Source organism: Meles meles, chromosome 7 (genome assembly GCF_922984935.1).
Source record: "Meles meles chromosome 7, mMelMel3.1 paternal haplotype, whole genome shotgun sequence".
In the NCBI taxonomy this organism is placed as follows: domain Eukaryota; kingdom Metazoa; phylum Chordata; class Mammalia; order Carnivora; family Mustelidae; genus Meles; species Meles meles.
Window position 1 is genome coordinate 17,481,506 of NC_060072.1, and position 17,371 is coordinate 17,498,876.

General features: G+C 38.6%; 1 protein-coding gene across 5 annotated transcripts in view; it reads right to left on the reverse strand.

The window, feature by feature from the left end:
- The window catches only part of TXNRD1 (thioredoxin reductase 1), a 68,937-nt gene that overhangs the window by 17,851 nt on the left and 33,715 nt on the right, over positions 1–17,371 (reverse strand). For all 5 annotated transcript variants that reach the window (XM_046011224.1, XM_046011226.1, XM_046011225.1 and 2 more), the window contains exons 8-12: positions 16,984–17,209; positions 12,379–12,471; positions 11,611–11,687; positions 9,471–9,627; positions 2,478–2,585 (exon numbers count right to left, since the gene is read on the reverse strand). In XM_046011224.1, coding sequence (XP_045867180.1) covers positions 2,478–2,585; positions 9,471–9,627; positions 11,611–11,687; positions 12,379–12,471; positions 16,984–17,209 — 661 coding nt within the window. The remainder of the gene's footprint in view (positions 1–2,477; positions 2,586–9,470; positions 9,628–11,610; positions 11,688–12,378; positions 12,472–16,983; positions 17,210–17,371) is intronic.

The window sequence follows — 17,371 nt, forward strand, 5'->3', positions numbered from 1 at the left end:
TTATTTATTTGACAGAGGTCACAAGTAGGCAGAGAGGCAGGCAGAGAGAGGCAGGGGAAGCAGGCTCCCTGACAAGCAGAAAGCCTGATGTGGGCTCGATCCCATGACCCTGGGATCATGACCTGAGCTGAAGGCAGAGGCTTAATCCACTGAGCTACCCAAACTCCCCTGGCTGGCTACCTTTAAAAACATACCGATTATGTAGCCATTATAGTAAGTGTTCTTTGATGCTATAATACAATGTGAACTTTTAAAAAAAATGTGGGTTATAAAATTGAATATATAGCGTCATAGTATCACAACAATTACACAGGGAAAAGATGCTTAAAGAAATTACCCCAAATTGCTAACAACTGCTGTGTTAACAACATAGAACTATGGATAACTATTTCCTATTTCCATTTTCAAAATTTCAACTCAAATGCATTACTTTTATTTATTTATGTTAAAGATGTTATTTATTTATTTATTTGAGAGAGACAGAGATGCAGAGAGAGCAGAGTAGGGAGGAAAGGGAGAAGCAGGCTCTCCAGGGAGCAGGGAGCCCAACTCAATCCCAGGACTCTGGGATCATGACCTGAGCTGAAGCCTGATGCTTAACCTACTGAGCCACCCAGGTGCCCCAAAGGCATTACTTTTATAATGAAAAATGCAAATTCTAATAAAATGAAAGCCAAAGCCTGTCAAGAAAAATGAAATATATAGTAATGTGAAAGGATATTTGTCTTCTCTAGGCTTAATGCTCTACCAATGGAGAAATGAATAGAAAAAGATTTCTCACCCTTCCTTACAAGCAAAAAGTGTTTTTTCTTAAGTGTTTTAATCTGACATTTTAAACTCAGCACCTCAAAAACAGAATATTGGGGGGTAGGGAGAGAGTGGTTGGGTTATGGACATTGGGGAGGGTATGTGCTATGGTGAGTGCCGTGAAGTGTGTAAACCTGGCAATTCACAGACCTGTACCTCTGGGGTTAATAATACATTATATGTTTATAAAAAAAAATTTTTTTTAATTAAAAAAAATAAAAAAGAACCTTAAAACAGGTTCTGCACCTGGGTGGCTCAGTAGGTTAAGCCTCTGCTTTCAGCTCAGGTCATGATCTCAGGGTCCTGAGATCGAGCCTCGCATCAGGTTCTCTGCTCAGCAGGGAGCCTGCTTCCCCTCTCTGCCAGCCTCACTGCCTGCTTGTGATCTCTCTCTGTGTCAAATGAATAAATTTAAAAAAAAATCTTTAAAAGAACCTTAAAACATAAGAATCTTTTGGTAGGAAAAAAAAAAGAATCTTTTGGTAGGAATCTATCTTCACAAAATAATTAGAGAAATACAGTGAATTATGAAGATGTTCATTGTTCTACTTATAATATAAACAATGGCTTAACAAATTATTTTATAGCACCCCAAAATACTTAAGTCATTCTTAAAAAATGCTGTTTTTAGGGTGAAATGCTCATGACCTAACATTAACTGTAAAATAGAACAGAAAATTGCACACAAGACTTATGTACCTGCAATTATACATACACACACATATACACAATATATAAAACACAGAAAGAGACCAGAAGGAAATACGCCAAAATATTAACAGCAATGATCTCTTTATGAATTACAATTTCCTTTTTTATATTTTCCTAATTTTCCAAACTTCCTATAATGAGAATATACTATTTTTATAGTCAGAAAATGTTACTCATGCTGTACTAAGACGACCAAGATGTTACATGCTACTGCTAACACATATAATAAGAAAAAGATTAAGAGATTTAAAATAGGCTTTTATTTCACAAAATTTACTCTGATTTACAAATCTGGTCTTCTGGAAGGTTTTACTGGAAACTTTTCTTCTGAATGATTTAAAGCACCGGTCTCTTTGGATAGCATTGTGTACACAAAAATAGTGTATTTCACGCGTATGGTTCCTTGACTGTGGCAAACTTAGAAGAGGGTAATGGTACCAAAAAACCCAAATGTCACCAATAGAATGGTTGAAATACTGTTAATTTGTATTTTCTTCTTTGTAATTCCATTTTTCATATTTACAAGAATATTGTTTTAACAATAAGAGGAACCAGCAAAAGCAGCTTCAAAAAATGGAAGTATTACCGGGTCAGCTGATAAGACTCAAAAACGGAAGGTAGATCATATCCAAGTATTCTATCAACATTAAACTTTCTAAAAGTGGTAACTATCATGTGGTTACTTAAGAAAAAACCCTGTTTGCAGGAAACACACACTGGAGAATTAAGGAGGAAAGCATTTAACTTCCTTTCAAAAGGTGCAAGGAAAAAAAATACACAGAGAGAAAAAAGAGAATATGAAAAGTATAAAACAAATGGGCAAAATGTTGACAATCATGAATCTGAATTATAGGTTAACGAAAGGTCTTTGTACAATTTTTCACCTTTTCTGTATGCTTGAAATGACTTTGAACAAAAAGCAGCACTAACTTAACACAGGCATAAAGAATATAACTTACCTCAATATTTTCTTCCCCAAATCTCTCCACAGCTTTCTCCTCAGAAAGACCACAGGAACCATATTCCAATGGAGTAAACACAGTTGTTGGAACATTTTCATAGTCACACTGTTTCAGAAGGAAGAAAAGAGTTAATATAGGAGAAATTAGAACTCAAAAAAGGGTACACATCAAAGAGGTTCAAAATCAAGAGGAGAAAGCAGACTAATAAATTTCTACCAAAAAGTATGGGAAGTCGCAACCCCAGGTTGTAGTAGGTATCAACCTACCACACTGAGAATCATTAACTCATGTGACAGTTGTAACAGAGGTCTGAAGTCTGCCAAGATAGTCCTGAACCGGTTCATGTGCCCTCTCCATCCATCTATCAACTGATGTTAACTCTAAGCACACACTTTTTCTCCCTTTATAAAGCAGCCAAAAACAAGATGAGGGTACGCAGTGCTGACAGTCTCATACTGGTGACAGGAATTAAACAGACTTCTTTGGAAAATCAATTAGGTAATACCAGTTAAGAGCCATAAAAACCTTCTTTGCCAAGAACCCCACTCCTGGAAGCCTATGATTTACTGTACGGAAAAAGCCACATGCTTTAATGGGGGCATGGCTGCAGTTCTCCTTAACAGTGGCAGCATCGTGAGCAACTTTCAGTCTTTTTTTTTTTTTTTAAGATTTTATCCATTTATTTGACAGAGATCACAAGTAGGCAGAGAGGCAGGCAGAGGGTGAGAGGGGAAAGCAGGCTCCCTGCTGAGCAGAGAGCCCAATGTGGGGCTCGATCCCAGGACCCTGGGATCATGACCTGAGCTGAAGGCAGAGGCTTTAACCCACTGAGCCACCCAGGCGCCCCCGTGAGCAGCTTTCAGATGCAAACGGGAAAGTGGCTCTGCAGTATGCGCTGTCTGTGTGGTGCTCTACAGCCACTGAAGTGGAAGGCCACGGAAACAAAATCACTGGTAGCACTTCCAAAGCGTATCTTAATGATGTTACTGCTAGAAATGACAAAAGGATTCTGAAGTCAAACACGTTTGTGAAATGCAGGATTAAATAAATAAACCAGGTTCTCTACAACGGATTTCTCAGTCTTCAGTATACTGATACGAAGTGAGGAAGAGGTTATGTAAATATCAAATGTGTTTGTAAATGTGATTTGGTAAAAACCTGCCGATCACATTTGTACACGGAGGGGAGCCTAAGTAACATTCTGCATTTAAAATATCAGATATTCAATTCCCCTTTAAAATGGTAGGGTAAAATCTTTAAAACCTATCTCCCTCTAGAAACAATAAATATAATCCTTTTTCTCTAAACAGAACATAAACCCTTGGAACTCTGAATCCAAAGCACAGGCAGACGTCCACGGACAGCCATCATGGTGTATCAGGGACCAGAATTACCCTCCTGCTTTCAACAGCAAGAAAACCAGACAAAGAGCAGGCAACACTTTCAGACACTGGACAACAGGCAATGCAGGACTGTGATCCCTGACAGAAGGTAAACAAATGAGGCGAGGCCAGTGGTTTCTTGTTTACTGTCCAGAGCACTAAGGACTGGGTGTAAGAGCAGGGAGCTCAGAGCTCAGCAGTGTCTGAGTCATGGAGATAGAGACCACCGTTCGAGGGAGTCAGGGTGGCTTCAAGCTGCAGAGTAGAGCTGCGCAAAAGAACTCCTGAAATCTGCAGAGATTTGGGCTGAGAATTAATCTATCAATGTGTCATAGGAGGTACTCCAGGGTGAGGAAAGAACCACTGGAGAGGGGCGCCTGGGTGGCTCGGTTGTCAAGCGTCTGCCTTTAGCTCAGGTCGTGATCCCAGGGTCCTGGAATCAAGCCCCGCATCGGGCTCCCTGCTCAGTGGGAAGCCTGCTTCCTCCTCTCCCACTCCCCCGCTTGTGTTCCCTCTCTTGCTGTGTCTCTTTCTGTCAAATAAATTAAATTAATTTAATTTAATTTTAAAAAAAGAACCACTGGAGAGGAGGAAGCCCCCAAGTGACCAGAGCTCTTACAGGACTGGAAGTAGCTCCTGTTCCCTCAAGCCAGAGTAGAAAGAATTCATAAAGTAAAGAAAATGGGGTAGAGTCCTCCAAAAGGCATCAGTTTAGTGATAGAACTAAATCAGCCCTAGATATAAAGATGGCTATTGACAAACCCTTAAAAAGCACAAAAGCAAGTCTTACAAAAGGATAAAACTAATTCCACGTAACTTAATGGGCTGCCAGAACAAAATCCAACAATGCTTAAAGAAATTCAATAAAACCCAGCACCCAACAATGTAAAATGTACAATGTCCACATCCATCCAAAATGACAAAACATGCAAAGAAGCAAAAACATGTGCGCCAATACCAAGAGGAAAATCAATGAATAGAAACAGACACTGATGATGAGATGATGGAATCACCAGAGGACATTCAATGAGGTATTATAAATATGGTCTGTATATTCAAGCAAATAGAGAAATACATGAACCCGCTGAGAGGAGAAAAGGAAAACATTTTAAATAAATAAAACTTGTAGAGATTGAAAAAAACTATTTGAAGTGCAAACTACACAATATGGAATTAATAGCCTTAATGCAGAAGATCAGCGAACTTAAAGACATCACGACAGGTTCTCGAAAAAAAACAGAGAACAGAAACGGGGTTAGGAACATGAAAAGTACATCAGAAGACTCCTGGGATAATACTGAGTGAACCAATATTCATTAATTGGAGGCTGAGGGGAAGAAAGGAAGAGGGAAGACAGAAAAAAAACAAATGAATGGCTGAGTATTTTTCTAATCTGATGAAAAGGATAAATAGATAAATCCAAGAATCTTGACGAACGCTAAGCAGAATAATTGTAAGGAAAAGGATGCCATGACTTACAATAATTTAGCAGTAATTGCTAAAACACAGTGATAAAAGGAAATCTTATAAAGAACAAAGATAAAAATGATAGCCTACTTGTGTTCAGAATCCATGCAACCAAAAGACAACAGACAAATCACTACCTATTTAAAGAAACACAGTAAATCTAGAACTCTATATTGCAAGAAATATCTTCCAAAAAAATTGGAGGCAAATAAACTTAAAAACAAAGAAACAAGCAGAACAGGAATTCACCAGGAGCAGACATACACTAAAATAACTATAAAAGGAAATTCTTCAGGCAGGAAACAGTGTACCAAAGGGAAATATGGATCCATATAAAAGACAAGTTGTCCCGGGTTCCAAAATGCAGGTTCCAATGGACTTAAATGGATGGACTGTTGTGGCCTAGCCTGGAAAATGTAATCCTTGTCTCCAACACTTCCATTTGGAGAATACACTACACAGTTTTCACAACAATCAACTTAATGAACTTTCAGAATACACCTATTCTGAAGTTGAAGATATGTATACTATGGCTTCTCTATGGTTTCACAGAAAATATTATATATATATATGTAAAATATATATAAATATATATATTTATTAAAAATATAAAAATAAACTATATATTTATATATAGCTTATATATAAATATATGTATAGTTTATTATATATAACTTTATTATATATAACTATATATATATATAGTTTATTTTTAGTTTTAAAGTAGGCTCCACACCCAACACAGGGCTCGAACTCACAACTCTGAGATCAAGAGTTGCATGCTCTACCGACTGAGCCAGCCAGGCACCCCTAAAATATTCTATATATACAATAAAACTGAGTTAACAAATAAAGTACCGCCTTAGTAATAAAGTCGCTCATGTTTACTGTTTGTAAAAACAAAGTATTTCAACTGTTTGAGAGCAATTCTAAAAAGATCCAAGAAACAACAACTGGTCATTCTGCTGACGTGTTCTGTCATACTGGGCTTTAAACTGGTGTGTGTGTCTTATCATGTGGCTTTTTAAACAAAGGGCTTAGTGGAGTGTCCATCATTTACAGGCTGACTCAGCTTTATAGTCTGTTTTCTATCAGTTTTTGAAATGATAAAAACTTTTTTATCTTCCCTTCATTTGTGTTTCCAAAAGAATGAAGTATTTTATTTAATGGCAAATATTTTTAAGTTTCAGAAGTTTAATTATTATTAAACGTTAAAATTTTTCATTTAAATTTCCCCAGTGTATTTTCCACTTCATTTTATTTAGGAAAATTATGTGTTACATAGATGTTTGCAAATTTGGTGGATTCTTTAATTCTTGAGATATCTTTCCTATCCCCTATTCTTCCATAATCTATACTTCCCAAATCTTTCTTAGGCAATGAATCACCATGATTAAGACAGCAATACTTACAATCAGAACTGGACTTCATTTATGCCTGGACTGCCTCCCAGCCTTATGACCTCAAACAGTTACTTAATTTCCCTGTACACATCATCAACCTTCAGGGCTGCCCGGAGGCTGAATGAGATAAGGCTTACAAGAGTGCTTAGCTCGGGGCCAAGCGTGTGGCAAGCACGCACATGTAGCACTTTGTTTCCCTTTCCTCCCAACGCTCTTGTGAAGTGGTGAGGATAGCAATTTTGGAGGAAGGCACTAACACCCACAATTCAATCTGGGCTCCCTTAAAATCCCGTAAAGGATTTAACTCAGCCAGGTGCTGATGTTAAGCTAAACTTTTCAACAGAAAAGAGATCTTTTCTGAGAGCTGCTCCTTTAGGAGGACAGATATGGATTCTCTCACCTTCTCAGGTATGCTGTAAAATTCTTAACACAGGTTGGGCAAGATTAAAGAGATTATGCAGTTGCTTAAAAAAAAAGTATGTGATTTCCCCAAATGCATTTAACCTAGACATCTACTGGCATTTCGATTTTATTTACTATACTAAAGGACAGACAGACCAGTGAGATTTCAAACACAGAGATCTGAACAGCACCTGTTTATAATATAATTCCCTGAACGGTAAAAGCATTTGTCTTATTATTAGAGTTACACTAAAAATAAGGGGAAAAAAACATAAAACAGAACAACAAAAAAAGAAAGCCCTTTTAGTTTCAACTCATATTAAATTCTGATGTTGATAAACCTTAAAGGCACTTTAAGAAAAAATTTGCTCTACCTGCCAGAGAACAGAATACAGTACCATGCCCACACATGGAAAGCCTTGTATGTTCAAAGTTGGTGCAAAGATTCATTAAAGGTTTTTAAGAATTTTGTGCTACTTAATTTCAACTTTATGTAGGAGCAAATATTTGCATGTGCCTCCTTTGGTTATTTTTGGTATATAAAAATATCTCCGTTTTAGGAAAACACAAAGATACAAGGTCAAGAATAAATTTCAGGCTACATTTCTAGATATCCTTTTCTGGTTTATCAGATACTCAAAAACTGCAACAATGAATACAAGACATAACTCATTCAAAGTAGTAGTTAAATTTATCCCAAACAGAATAATAACCAGCTGCTATGCCCCTAATGATCAATCTGGAATTAAAAACCCTTTTCAGCCTCAATCCATGCCACTATCCAAACTAACCCCAGGTACATCTTAAATGCCAGTCACAAATTCTACTAGCTGCCTTCTTTGAGGTTTCCATTACTATAACCAACCTAGATCAACCCATGATGATTTATGTGTAAGGAAAACAGGCAGATTCTAAGTGCTTCACAATCAATGTTCCTAGAATCCTTTCCAATAATTAGGGAAGAAATGTTGATAATGGGGAAGGCTATGCACGTATGAGGGCAGGAAATAATACATGAGAAATCTCGGCACTTTCCCTCAGTTTTACTATGAACCTGTAACTGCTCTAAAAACTCATCTTCAAAAATCAGAATCTATTCTTGCCATCTTGTCCCATGAAACATATCTAAAAGTTTCAATTTCCTATACGAACTTAAAAAAAAAAATCACTTTAGGGGCACCTGGGTGGCTCAGGTCATTATTTCAGGGTCCTGGGATCGAGCCCCGCATCAGGCTCGCCACTCAGCGGGGAGCCTGCTTCCCCCTCTCTCTGTCTGCCTGTGATCTCTCTCTGTGTTGAATAAATAAATAAAATCTTTAAAAAAGTCAAATAAATAAAATATTTAAAAAATTTTTTAAAAAATCTTTAAAAAAAATCACTTTATTATTTATTATTGTTACTACTACTATTACAATTTATTTGACAGAGAAACAGCAAGAGAGGGAAGACAAACAGGGGAGGGGGAGAGGGAGAAGCAGGCTTCCCACTGAGAAGGGAGCCCAACGAGGGGCTTGATCCCGGGACCTAGGGATCATGACCTGGGCCAAAGGCAGATGCTTAGTGACTGAGTCACGCAGGTGCTCCTAAAAAAAAAATCACTTTAGAACATTAATATAACACATTAAACATTCCAAGAGCGGAAGACATATTTTTTAAAATGACAGGGTAATAAAGCCTAAATATTGGTTTAACAGCTTTGCACATTGATATTATTACCTAGATCCCCAAATCCTTTTAAAGCCTAGACAGGTGCCATAAAAGGATTTAGAAACTTACACTTAAATTGGTAATAATGAAATTCATGTAAAATGCAACTATTATGCATATATGGAACACAACAGCGCTGAAGTTTGATTAACCGAGGTCATTTATTCCCAGTGTGGTCCCCAGAATGACAATTTTCATAATAAAGTCACAAATGTACAGCAGACTTAACAATGTCTTGGTTGGAATACAGTTAATAAAGCACAGCTAGGATGCCATCAGCAAGATAGCTAAATTATCCAAGACCTGGAAAACTTCACAGATACCCCTAACTCGGGAACTGGTAGTACTATTAGTAACAGTATCAATACCGGGATGCCTGGGTGCTCAGTCGGTTAAGTGTCCAACTCTTGGTTTTGGCTCAGGTCATGATCTCATGGGTCGTGAGTTAGAGCCCTGTGCAGGGCCCCACGCTCAATATAGAGTCCGCTTGAGATTCTCCCCCGCCCTCTGCCCCTTTCCTCCTCACACAGGTTACGTGTGCTCGCTCTCTCTCAAATAAATAAATAAATATTTTTAAAAAACAAACAAAACAAAAAAGTACCATCAACAGGTGTCAGCCACAAACTCACCTTCACATTGGAGCCAGCATAAAGCCTCTGAGCCAGCAATCTTCCTGCCTGGATTGCTACTGGAGTAAGCTCCAGCTTCCCCTCCAGTATATCCCCAATGGCATAGATGTAAGGCACATTGGTCTGCTCTTCATCTGTGACAGGTATTTTTCCAGTCCTGAAAATTTATTCAGTTAAAATCAATTACCACTATTACAGAGGATAAAATCTCTTTTCTCCCAAAGCAGCCCAAAACCGTGATCCTAGCTAAGGGCAACATTCAAATGCATTAAACTTAAAAATACATACATACAGGGTGTGTGGGTGGCTTAGTCCATTAAGCATCTGACTCTTGATTTCGACTAGGTCATGATCTCAGGGTCATGTGATCAAGCCCTGCAACAGGCTCCACACTCAGCCCGGGGCCTGCTTAAGATCCTATCTTCCTCTGCCTCTCCCCACCACACCACTACTCCCCCAATGTGCGCACTCTCCCTCTCTAAAAAAAGTAAATACATACATAAAATAAAATAAAATTTTTAAAAAGTACGTAAAAAGCTTAGAGACAATTCTGGAATAAGAAAACTGTAAGGAACTCTGGAGGAAAACTGTAACAGTGGTTAAGAAAATGAGATTCTACAGCTGACAGGCTGGCTGGGGAGAGGAACATGCAACTCTTGATCTTGGGGTTGGTTGTGTGACCCCCATGTCCGGTGTAGAGATTACTTAAATAAATAAAATGTTAAAAAAAAAAAAAAAAGAGAGAGAGAGAGAAAAGAGGGTGCCTGGGTGGCTCAGTTTGTTAAGCAACAGCCTTCAGATCAGGTCATGAGCCTAGAGTCCCAGGATCAAGTTCCACATTGGGTTCTTGTGCTCCCATTCTGTCTCTCTCATATAAATAAATAAAATCTTTAAAAAAAAAAAAAAAAGTGTAGCTTCTAAATTGTAATAACCAGGTCTGTTGGTTATCACCTCTATGGCGTTGGGAGGGCTATTTAATATCTCTCAGCTTCATTTTCCCACCTATAAATGGGAGCCACAGTAATGGAAAAACTACCAAGAAGAAAAAGGATATCATCTTCTACCTTAAGGGGCTGTGAGGATTGAATGAAAATGTGTACAAAATATTTAGCACAAAAGTACATGGCTCACAGTAAGTGCAGAGTAAATGTTAGCTGTTAACCTCACACAAAATCTAAGCTTTGGACCCACTGGAAACAGGCTAGCAGGTTTATTAAGTTAATACAACATTTGGTCTGCTAAATCCTATTGGTGACCTCCTTAACACCTCTGTCTCTTCACCCTAGTGAAAACATGAGTATAACAAAAATCCTCACAATCAGATTAGGAAGTCTCTTCTCCAAAATACAGGTTATTCCTGAAAGAGGAGAAGCAACCTATATTTTTACTTTCCCAGACATTTGGCATTCACAGTATTTGTTTTTACTTGGCCGTAAGGAAGGTGATGTTGGGAAACAGCCCCAGGCAGCAGATAAGCAGCCACCCCCCCCATCTCAGTTATCTTCTGCGGTGCTACAGTCCAGAGGATTTTCACGCTTAACTCTGAAAACAGAAGTTTTCGATACTTGTAGCTATCACTAGAAATACAGTGACCATCATCCTAAAACTTGGTAGCTCTAAACATAGTTCAGATCTACATATTTAATGAAGCTCAAAGCACACACCTGCAATTTACTGTGGGGTTAGATTCCTTTTTTGGATACTATACATTAAAGAAACAAAATGCAAGCTGCTCTATCTTCCATTTAGATTTGCAAAGGGAAAAAAAAATAAAACAGGAAATACTAATGTGAGTGGCACTGAGAGTTTTCTCCAACTATAATAAAAACTAAAGCTAAAAATCTAAAACTCTGGGGCACCTGGGTGGCTCAGTGGGTTAAGCCTCTGCCTTCGGCTCAGGTCATGATCTCAGGGTCCTGGGATCGAGCCCCACATCAGGCTCTCTGCTCAGCAGCGAGCCAGCTTCTCCCTTTCCCTATGCCTGCACTACCTTTGGTGCTCTTGCTCTCTGTCTCTCTGTCAAATAACTAAATAAATAAACAAAATCTTACAAAAATAAAATCTAAAACTCCACTATTGATCAGTATTACAAACAACTGAAATAGTATTCAATAAGACATTAATAAAATTTTTCTCTTACTTTTCATTTATCTTTACCCCCATGGTTTCTAAGCCAATTTTTCTTGTGCAAGCATCTCTTCCTATTGCCAGCAATACCTGAAAAATTATTAATTTTTAATCAGTGACTGTTATCAAAAAGGCTGCACGTAAGTTACTTAATCATTAAGCCAATCTGATTTCATTTTCCAGACCTGGAAAGAAATATTTTATTAAGAAAATAATGCAATTCAGGCTCTCTGCTCAGCAGGGAGCCTGCTTCCCCCTCTTTCTGCCTGTCTCTCTGCCTATTTGTGATCTCTCTCTCTGCCAAATAAATAAACATCTAAAAAAAAAAAAAAGAAAAGAAAATAATGCAAGAGCTTAAACAAATTACTTTTAAAATATATCTACTAAACAGGATACAGCAGAAATTCTTGTCCATTTATCAAGAAAAAGAAAGTTAACAATCCCTTTAATAAATCTAGCCAAGCTTAAGGACAAAGATAGCATAGCCTATGACTGGAATTATTTTTTTTAAGTAGTGAGCTAGAGAGATTAAAAATTTTAAGGACAGAGAAGTTCTAGCTCATTTAAAAAGTTGGATGCCTATTTTAGGTATTTGACAAAATGATTTTTTTAAGTTATACCTAAAACAAATGATAGTATCACAAGCAATAAAGAGGTCTTAAAATGGGAATATCATCAAGAGTTTTAGAAACAGCAAACAGGCACTATATGTACCCAGCAAATATCCAATAAGCATATTATCTGCTTTCTAATGAAGTAATGATCTGGGTCCACTCCTTACCGTATTATACTCTCCTTCAATGGTTTCATCACTACTGGTGGACTTAGCTATCACCCTGAGTCGGCCTGGTGTCCCTGCTTCAATCTGTTCAACCTATAAAAGTAATAAAATTTTACTCCACAATAAGGACAGGTACCAACCCTCCTCTATCAGGTTAACCCAAAGTTAAACACAAAATCTGGCTGGAAAGGTCTTTCATGTCCCGTCTCCCTCACCTTAACATCATTAGGACGATAAGAGGTTTTTGCTTTTTATCGCCTTCTTTCTTATTGGTTCGTGTTTGCTAGAGGGGCTTTCTTTCAAAGAGTTTCCAAAGAGAATAAAATTCAAAGAGAAAGGTGGGAGAGGACTACAATTCCTAAAATCCAACTAAAGACTCGCTGTTCTTCCCAGGCTCCTATGTTGCAACTCACCCAGACCCACTAATCCCCTGGAGAGCCACTACTGCTCAAATGCAGAGATTCTCTTCCAACTACGGATGTGCGGCTTTGTCAACAAAGAACAGACAATGGAGTAAATCAAACATGATATAGGTAACAGCTAGAAAGCCCTAAATAGTATAGTGAGCCAGGAGGTAGGTGTGTCCTAAGTAGGGGTGGTCTTCGGGTCAAGGATGTAAGGAGGAAGGAGCAAACTGTGGAGTCTGAGCTGTGCCCAATGGGATCAAACACACTAGCCCGTTACTCCAAGATGCCAACCATGACCTCTAGATTAGGTAGCGACAGCTTCTGCCAGTCTATAGTTCACCTTTGTCTCTGACTGACAAATCATGGATTTCTACAAAATATTTACTCAAAGAAACTCATAAAATCACGTGCAATTTCTACTCTACCTTGTAGGTACAACCATTCTGTATGGGAAAACTGCCAAGTTTAGGTTTTTCCTGTATCTTAAACAATTTCTGCATTTAGAACAATTTTATTCCCCGCCATCTCTCTGCACGTCACACTGTGTTCTCTGTCCCAAACGTGTTCTCTTCTTCCTCCTGCAGAAGGCTGCTTCTACTAGGTCACTGGCTAACAAAACACAGCTTCACCAAGGTCCCTGGGGGTCAGAGAGACCCTGGGAACCCAAGTAAAATGTCAGGTGCACAGACATATTTATTTCACTGGGGCATAGTTCAGAAGATTCTCAAAGATGCCCAGAACTCTCCAAATGTTAAGACATTATAAAGGAATGGTCAATTAATCTTCAACAAAGGAGGCAAGAATATGCAATGGGAAAAAGACAGTCTCTTCAATAAATGGTGCTGGGAAACTGGACAGCTACATGCAAAAAACTGAAAGTGGCCACTTGCTTACACAATACACAAAAATAAACTTAAAATGGATTAAGGCCTAATGTGAGACCTGAAACCATAAAAATCCTAGGAGAGAACATAGGCAGTAATTTATCTGACGCTGGCCATAATAACGTTTTTTTAGATACATCTACTGAGGCAAGGGGGAAAAAGGCAAAAATGAACTATTGAGACTACATCAAAATAAAAAGCTCTGTACAGCGGAGGAAACAATCAACAGAACTAAAAGACAACCTACTGAATGGGAGAAGATATTTGCAAATGACATACCTGATACAGAGTTAGTATCCAATATATATATAAAGAATTTCAAAAAAAAAAAAAAAAAAAGAAGGGATTATACAATTCAACACCAAAAAAACAAACAATCCAACTAAAAAATGGGCAGAAAGTGGGTCATTTGAATGGCTGAGTTCGTTAGGCATCTTGACTCTTGATCTCAGACCAGCTCTTGACCTCAAAGTCATGAATTCAAGCTCCGTAGAGCCCACTTAAAAAAGGGGGAAGAAGACATGAACAGACATTTCTCTGAAGAAGGCATCCAGATGGCCAACAGGCACATGAAAAGACAATCAATCACACTCATCATCAGGAAATGCTAATCAAAACCACAATGAGAGGGGAACGCCAATGAGTTAAACATCTGCCTTCAGTTCAGGTCATGATCTCAGGGTCGTGGGATCCAGCCCTGTTATAACGTTCCCTGTTCCAGAGGGAGTCTGCTTCTCCTTCCCCCTCCATCCCCCACCCCCCACTCTTGCTTTCTCTCAAATAAACAAAAATGTAAAAAAAAAAAAAAAAAAACCAAACCCACAATGAGATATTACTTTACACCTGTCAGAATAGCTAAAATAAAAAAATACAAGAAACAAGTGTTGGCAAGGATGTGGAGAAATAGGAACCCTTGTGCACTGCTAGTGGGAATGCAAACTGGTGCAGCCACTGCAGAAGACAATTCCGAGATTCCTTAAAAAATTAAAAATAGGGGCACCTGGTGGCTCAGTGAGTTAAAGCTTCTGCCTTCGGCTCGGGTCATGATCTCAGGGTCCTGGGATTGGGCCCACATCGGGCTCTCTGCTCAGTGGGGAGCCTGCTTCCCCCACCCCCTCTCTCTGCCTGCCTCTCTGCCTACTTGTGATCTACATCTGCCAAATAAATAAAATCTTTAAAAAAAAAATTAAAAATAGAGGGGCGCCTAGATGACTCAGACAGTCCACCTCTTGGTTTCGGCTCAGATCGTGATCTCAGGGTCCCAGGACAGAGCCCCTCAACAGGCTCTGCACTCTGCTTATTCCTCTCCCTCCCTCTCTGCCCCATCCCCACTCATGTGTACACACTCTCTCTAGAATAAATAAAATCTTTTTAAAAAATGTTAAAACTAGAACTACCCTATGATCCAGTAATTGCACTACCAGGTATTTACCCAAAGAACATGAAAACATTAAATCAAAAGGATATGGGTGCCCCTATGTTTATCACAGCATTGTCTACAATAGCCAACTTATGGAAGCACCCCAAGTATCCATTAGCAGATGAATAAAGATGTAGTTTACATAAACAATGGAATACCACTCAGTCATAAAAAAAGAATGAAGTCTTGTCATTTGCAACAACATGGATGGAGCTAGAGAGTATAATGTCAAGCAAAATAAGTCAGTCAGAGAAAGACAAATACCGTAACATTTCACTCATATGTGGAATTTAAGAAACAAGACAAACACATGAAAGAAAAAAGAGACACAAACCAAAAAAACAGACTCTTAACTACAGAGAACAAACGGATGGTTCCCAGAGGGCCGGTGGGTGGGGGGATGGGTAAAGTAGGTGATGGGGATTAAGGAGGGCACTTACGATGAGCGCTGATTAATGTATAGAATTGCTGAATCACTGTATTGCACACCTGAAACTAATATAACACTGCATATTAACTACACTGGTATTTTATTTTTTTTCAAGATTTTATTTTTTTTTTGACAGAGATCACAAGTAGGCAGAGAGGCAGAGAGAGAGAGAGGAGGAAGCAGGCTCCCTGCTGAGCAGAGAGCCCAATGTGGGGCTCTATCCCAGGACCCTGAGATCATGACCCAAGCTGAAGGCAGAGGCTTTAACCCACTGAGCCACCCAGGCGCCCCTACACTGGAATTTTAAAAAAGACATTACAGGAAGAGGCTACTCTTCTATCAGAATGTGTATGTCCAGCTGCTGTTTTCTAATCACGGTCCTAGTGCAAACACAGCTTATCTACCTCCACCTCCACTCCCTAAAAATCAACTACAGTAATCAAGTACTGATTACTTCCAGGACATCTGCTACTTAATCCTCATTATAATGTTGGAAGATAAATTCATTTTAGATTTACTGTGCCAGGTTCTGCTCTAATTACTTTCTAAGAGTCAGCTAATGCAATCTTCACTGGAACTCTGAGATGCGTGTTCTTATCATCCTGATTTTACAGAAGAAACTGAAGCTCAGAGAGGTTAAGGAATGCCCCCAAAGTCATCTGGCGAGAAAATGGCAGAATAGTACTGAAAGCAGGTCGTGCTCACCCCACTGCTCAAACTCTACCCATCAACATTAAGAGATCTTTAAAATGGCCCTACAAAGCATCCAAGTTAAGCCCCTGAACAAACAATAGCTAAAGTTCTTTACCTTGTGTCAACACAACAGTCTCATCTTTACCTGCTCTGAAAGAAACTTATCTATCAGTCTGAGATACCAGAAGTGACTGAATTTGTCACTTCTACATATCAAAATAGCTGTGGCCATGGTAACAATTCCCAGTGTAATTTGGCATATTTTTCAATCTTCTCGAAAGAAGATTAAATCAGCAAAAAAGGCCAGCCCATATAACAAAATTAGATAATCATTCTCAGAGAAGCCAGAATAGTACAGTGTGCTTCTGCAGACTACACGGCAAACCAAGGGCAAATGTCTTATGAAAAAAATGTAAAAACCAGTCCAGTCTGGAACTCTTATTTAAATCACTGGTGTGTATGGAGAAACAAAGGATAACAGACCAAAAACTACAAAATAAAGGGACACCTGAAGGGAAGCATTAAACAAAAGAGAACCAAAGGGAAGAAAGCTGAGAAGACAATAGACATTATTAACCTACAGCTAAGAACAAAACTGTTTAGGCAGGAGCAGGTCCAAGTTCATATACCAATACCACAGGTAAGGCACTGCAGCATTCCCAACGGTTTATAATGCTGAAAGAAAAGCTCCCATCACCAACCCCAACACTCTCTATCCTGCCTTTTAAACGTAACTATAAAACCAACAAACCTACCAGCAACGCCACTTACTTTTATTGGTACAAATTGTCTGATAAACTTGATACCATGTTCTTCCATATGTTCACCAATTTTGTTGGCCATGTCCTGGTCAAATCCTCTAAGAAGAATGGATCGGACCATAACAGTAACATCTAAGCCAATGCCAGCAAGAAATCCAGCGCATTCGAGGGCAACATAGGATGCTCCAACCACCAGCGTCTTACCCGGGCAATAAGGTAAGGAGAAAAGATCATCACTGAAAAGCAATTTAAAAAAAAAGGAAAAAAGGAAAAAAATTGAAAATGTTCATATGTGGGTAATGACTAAATCAAAGTAAAATTTTGGGTTTCTTAAGAACAATACACTTTTAAGATTCAAAACATTCAATCAGCTACATATATAATATATATATATTATA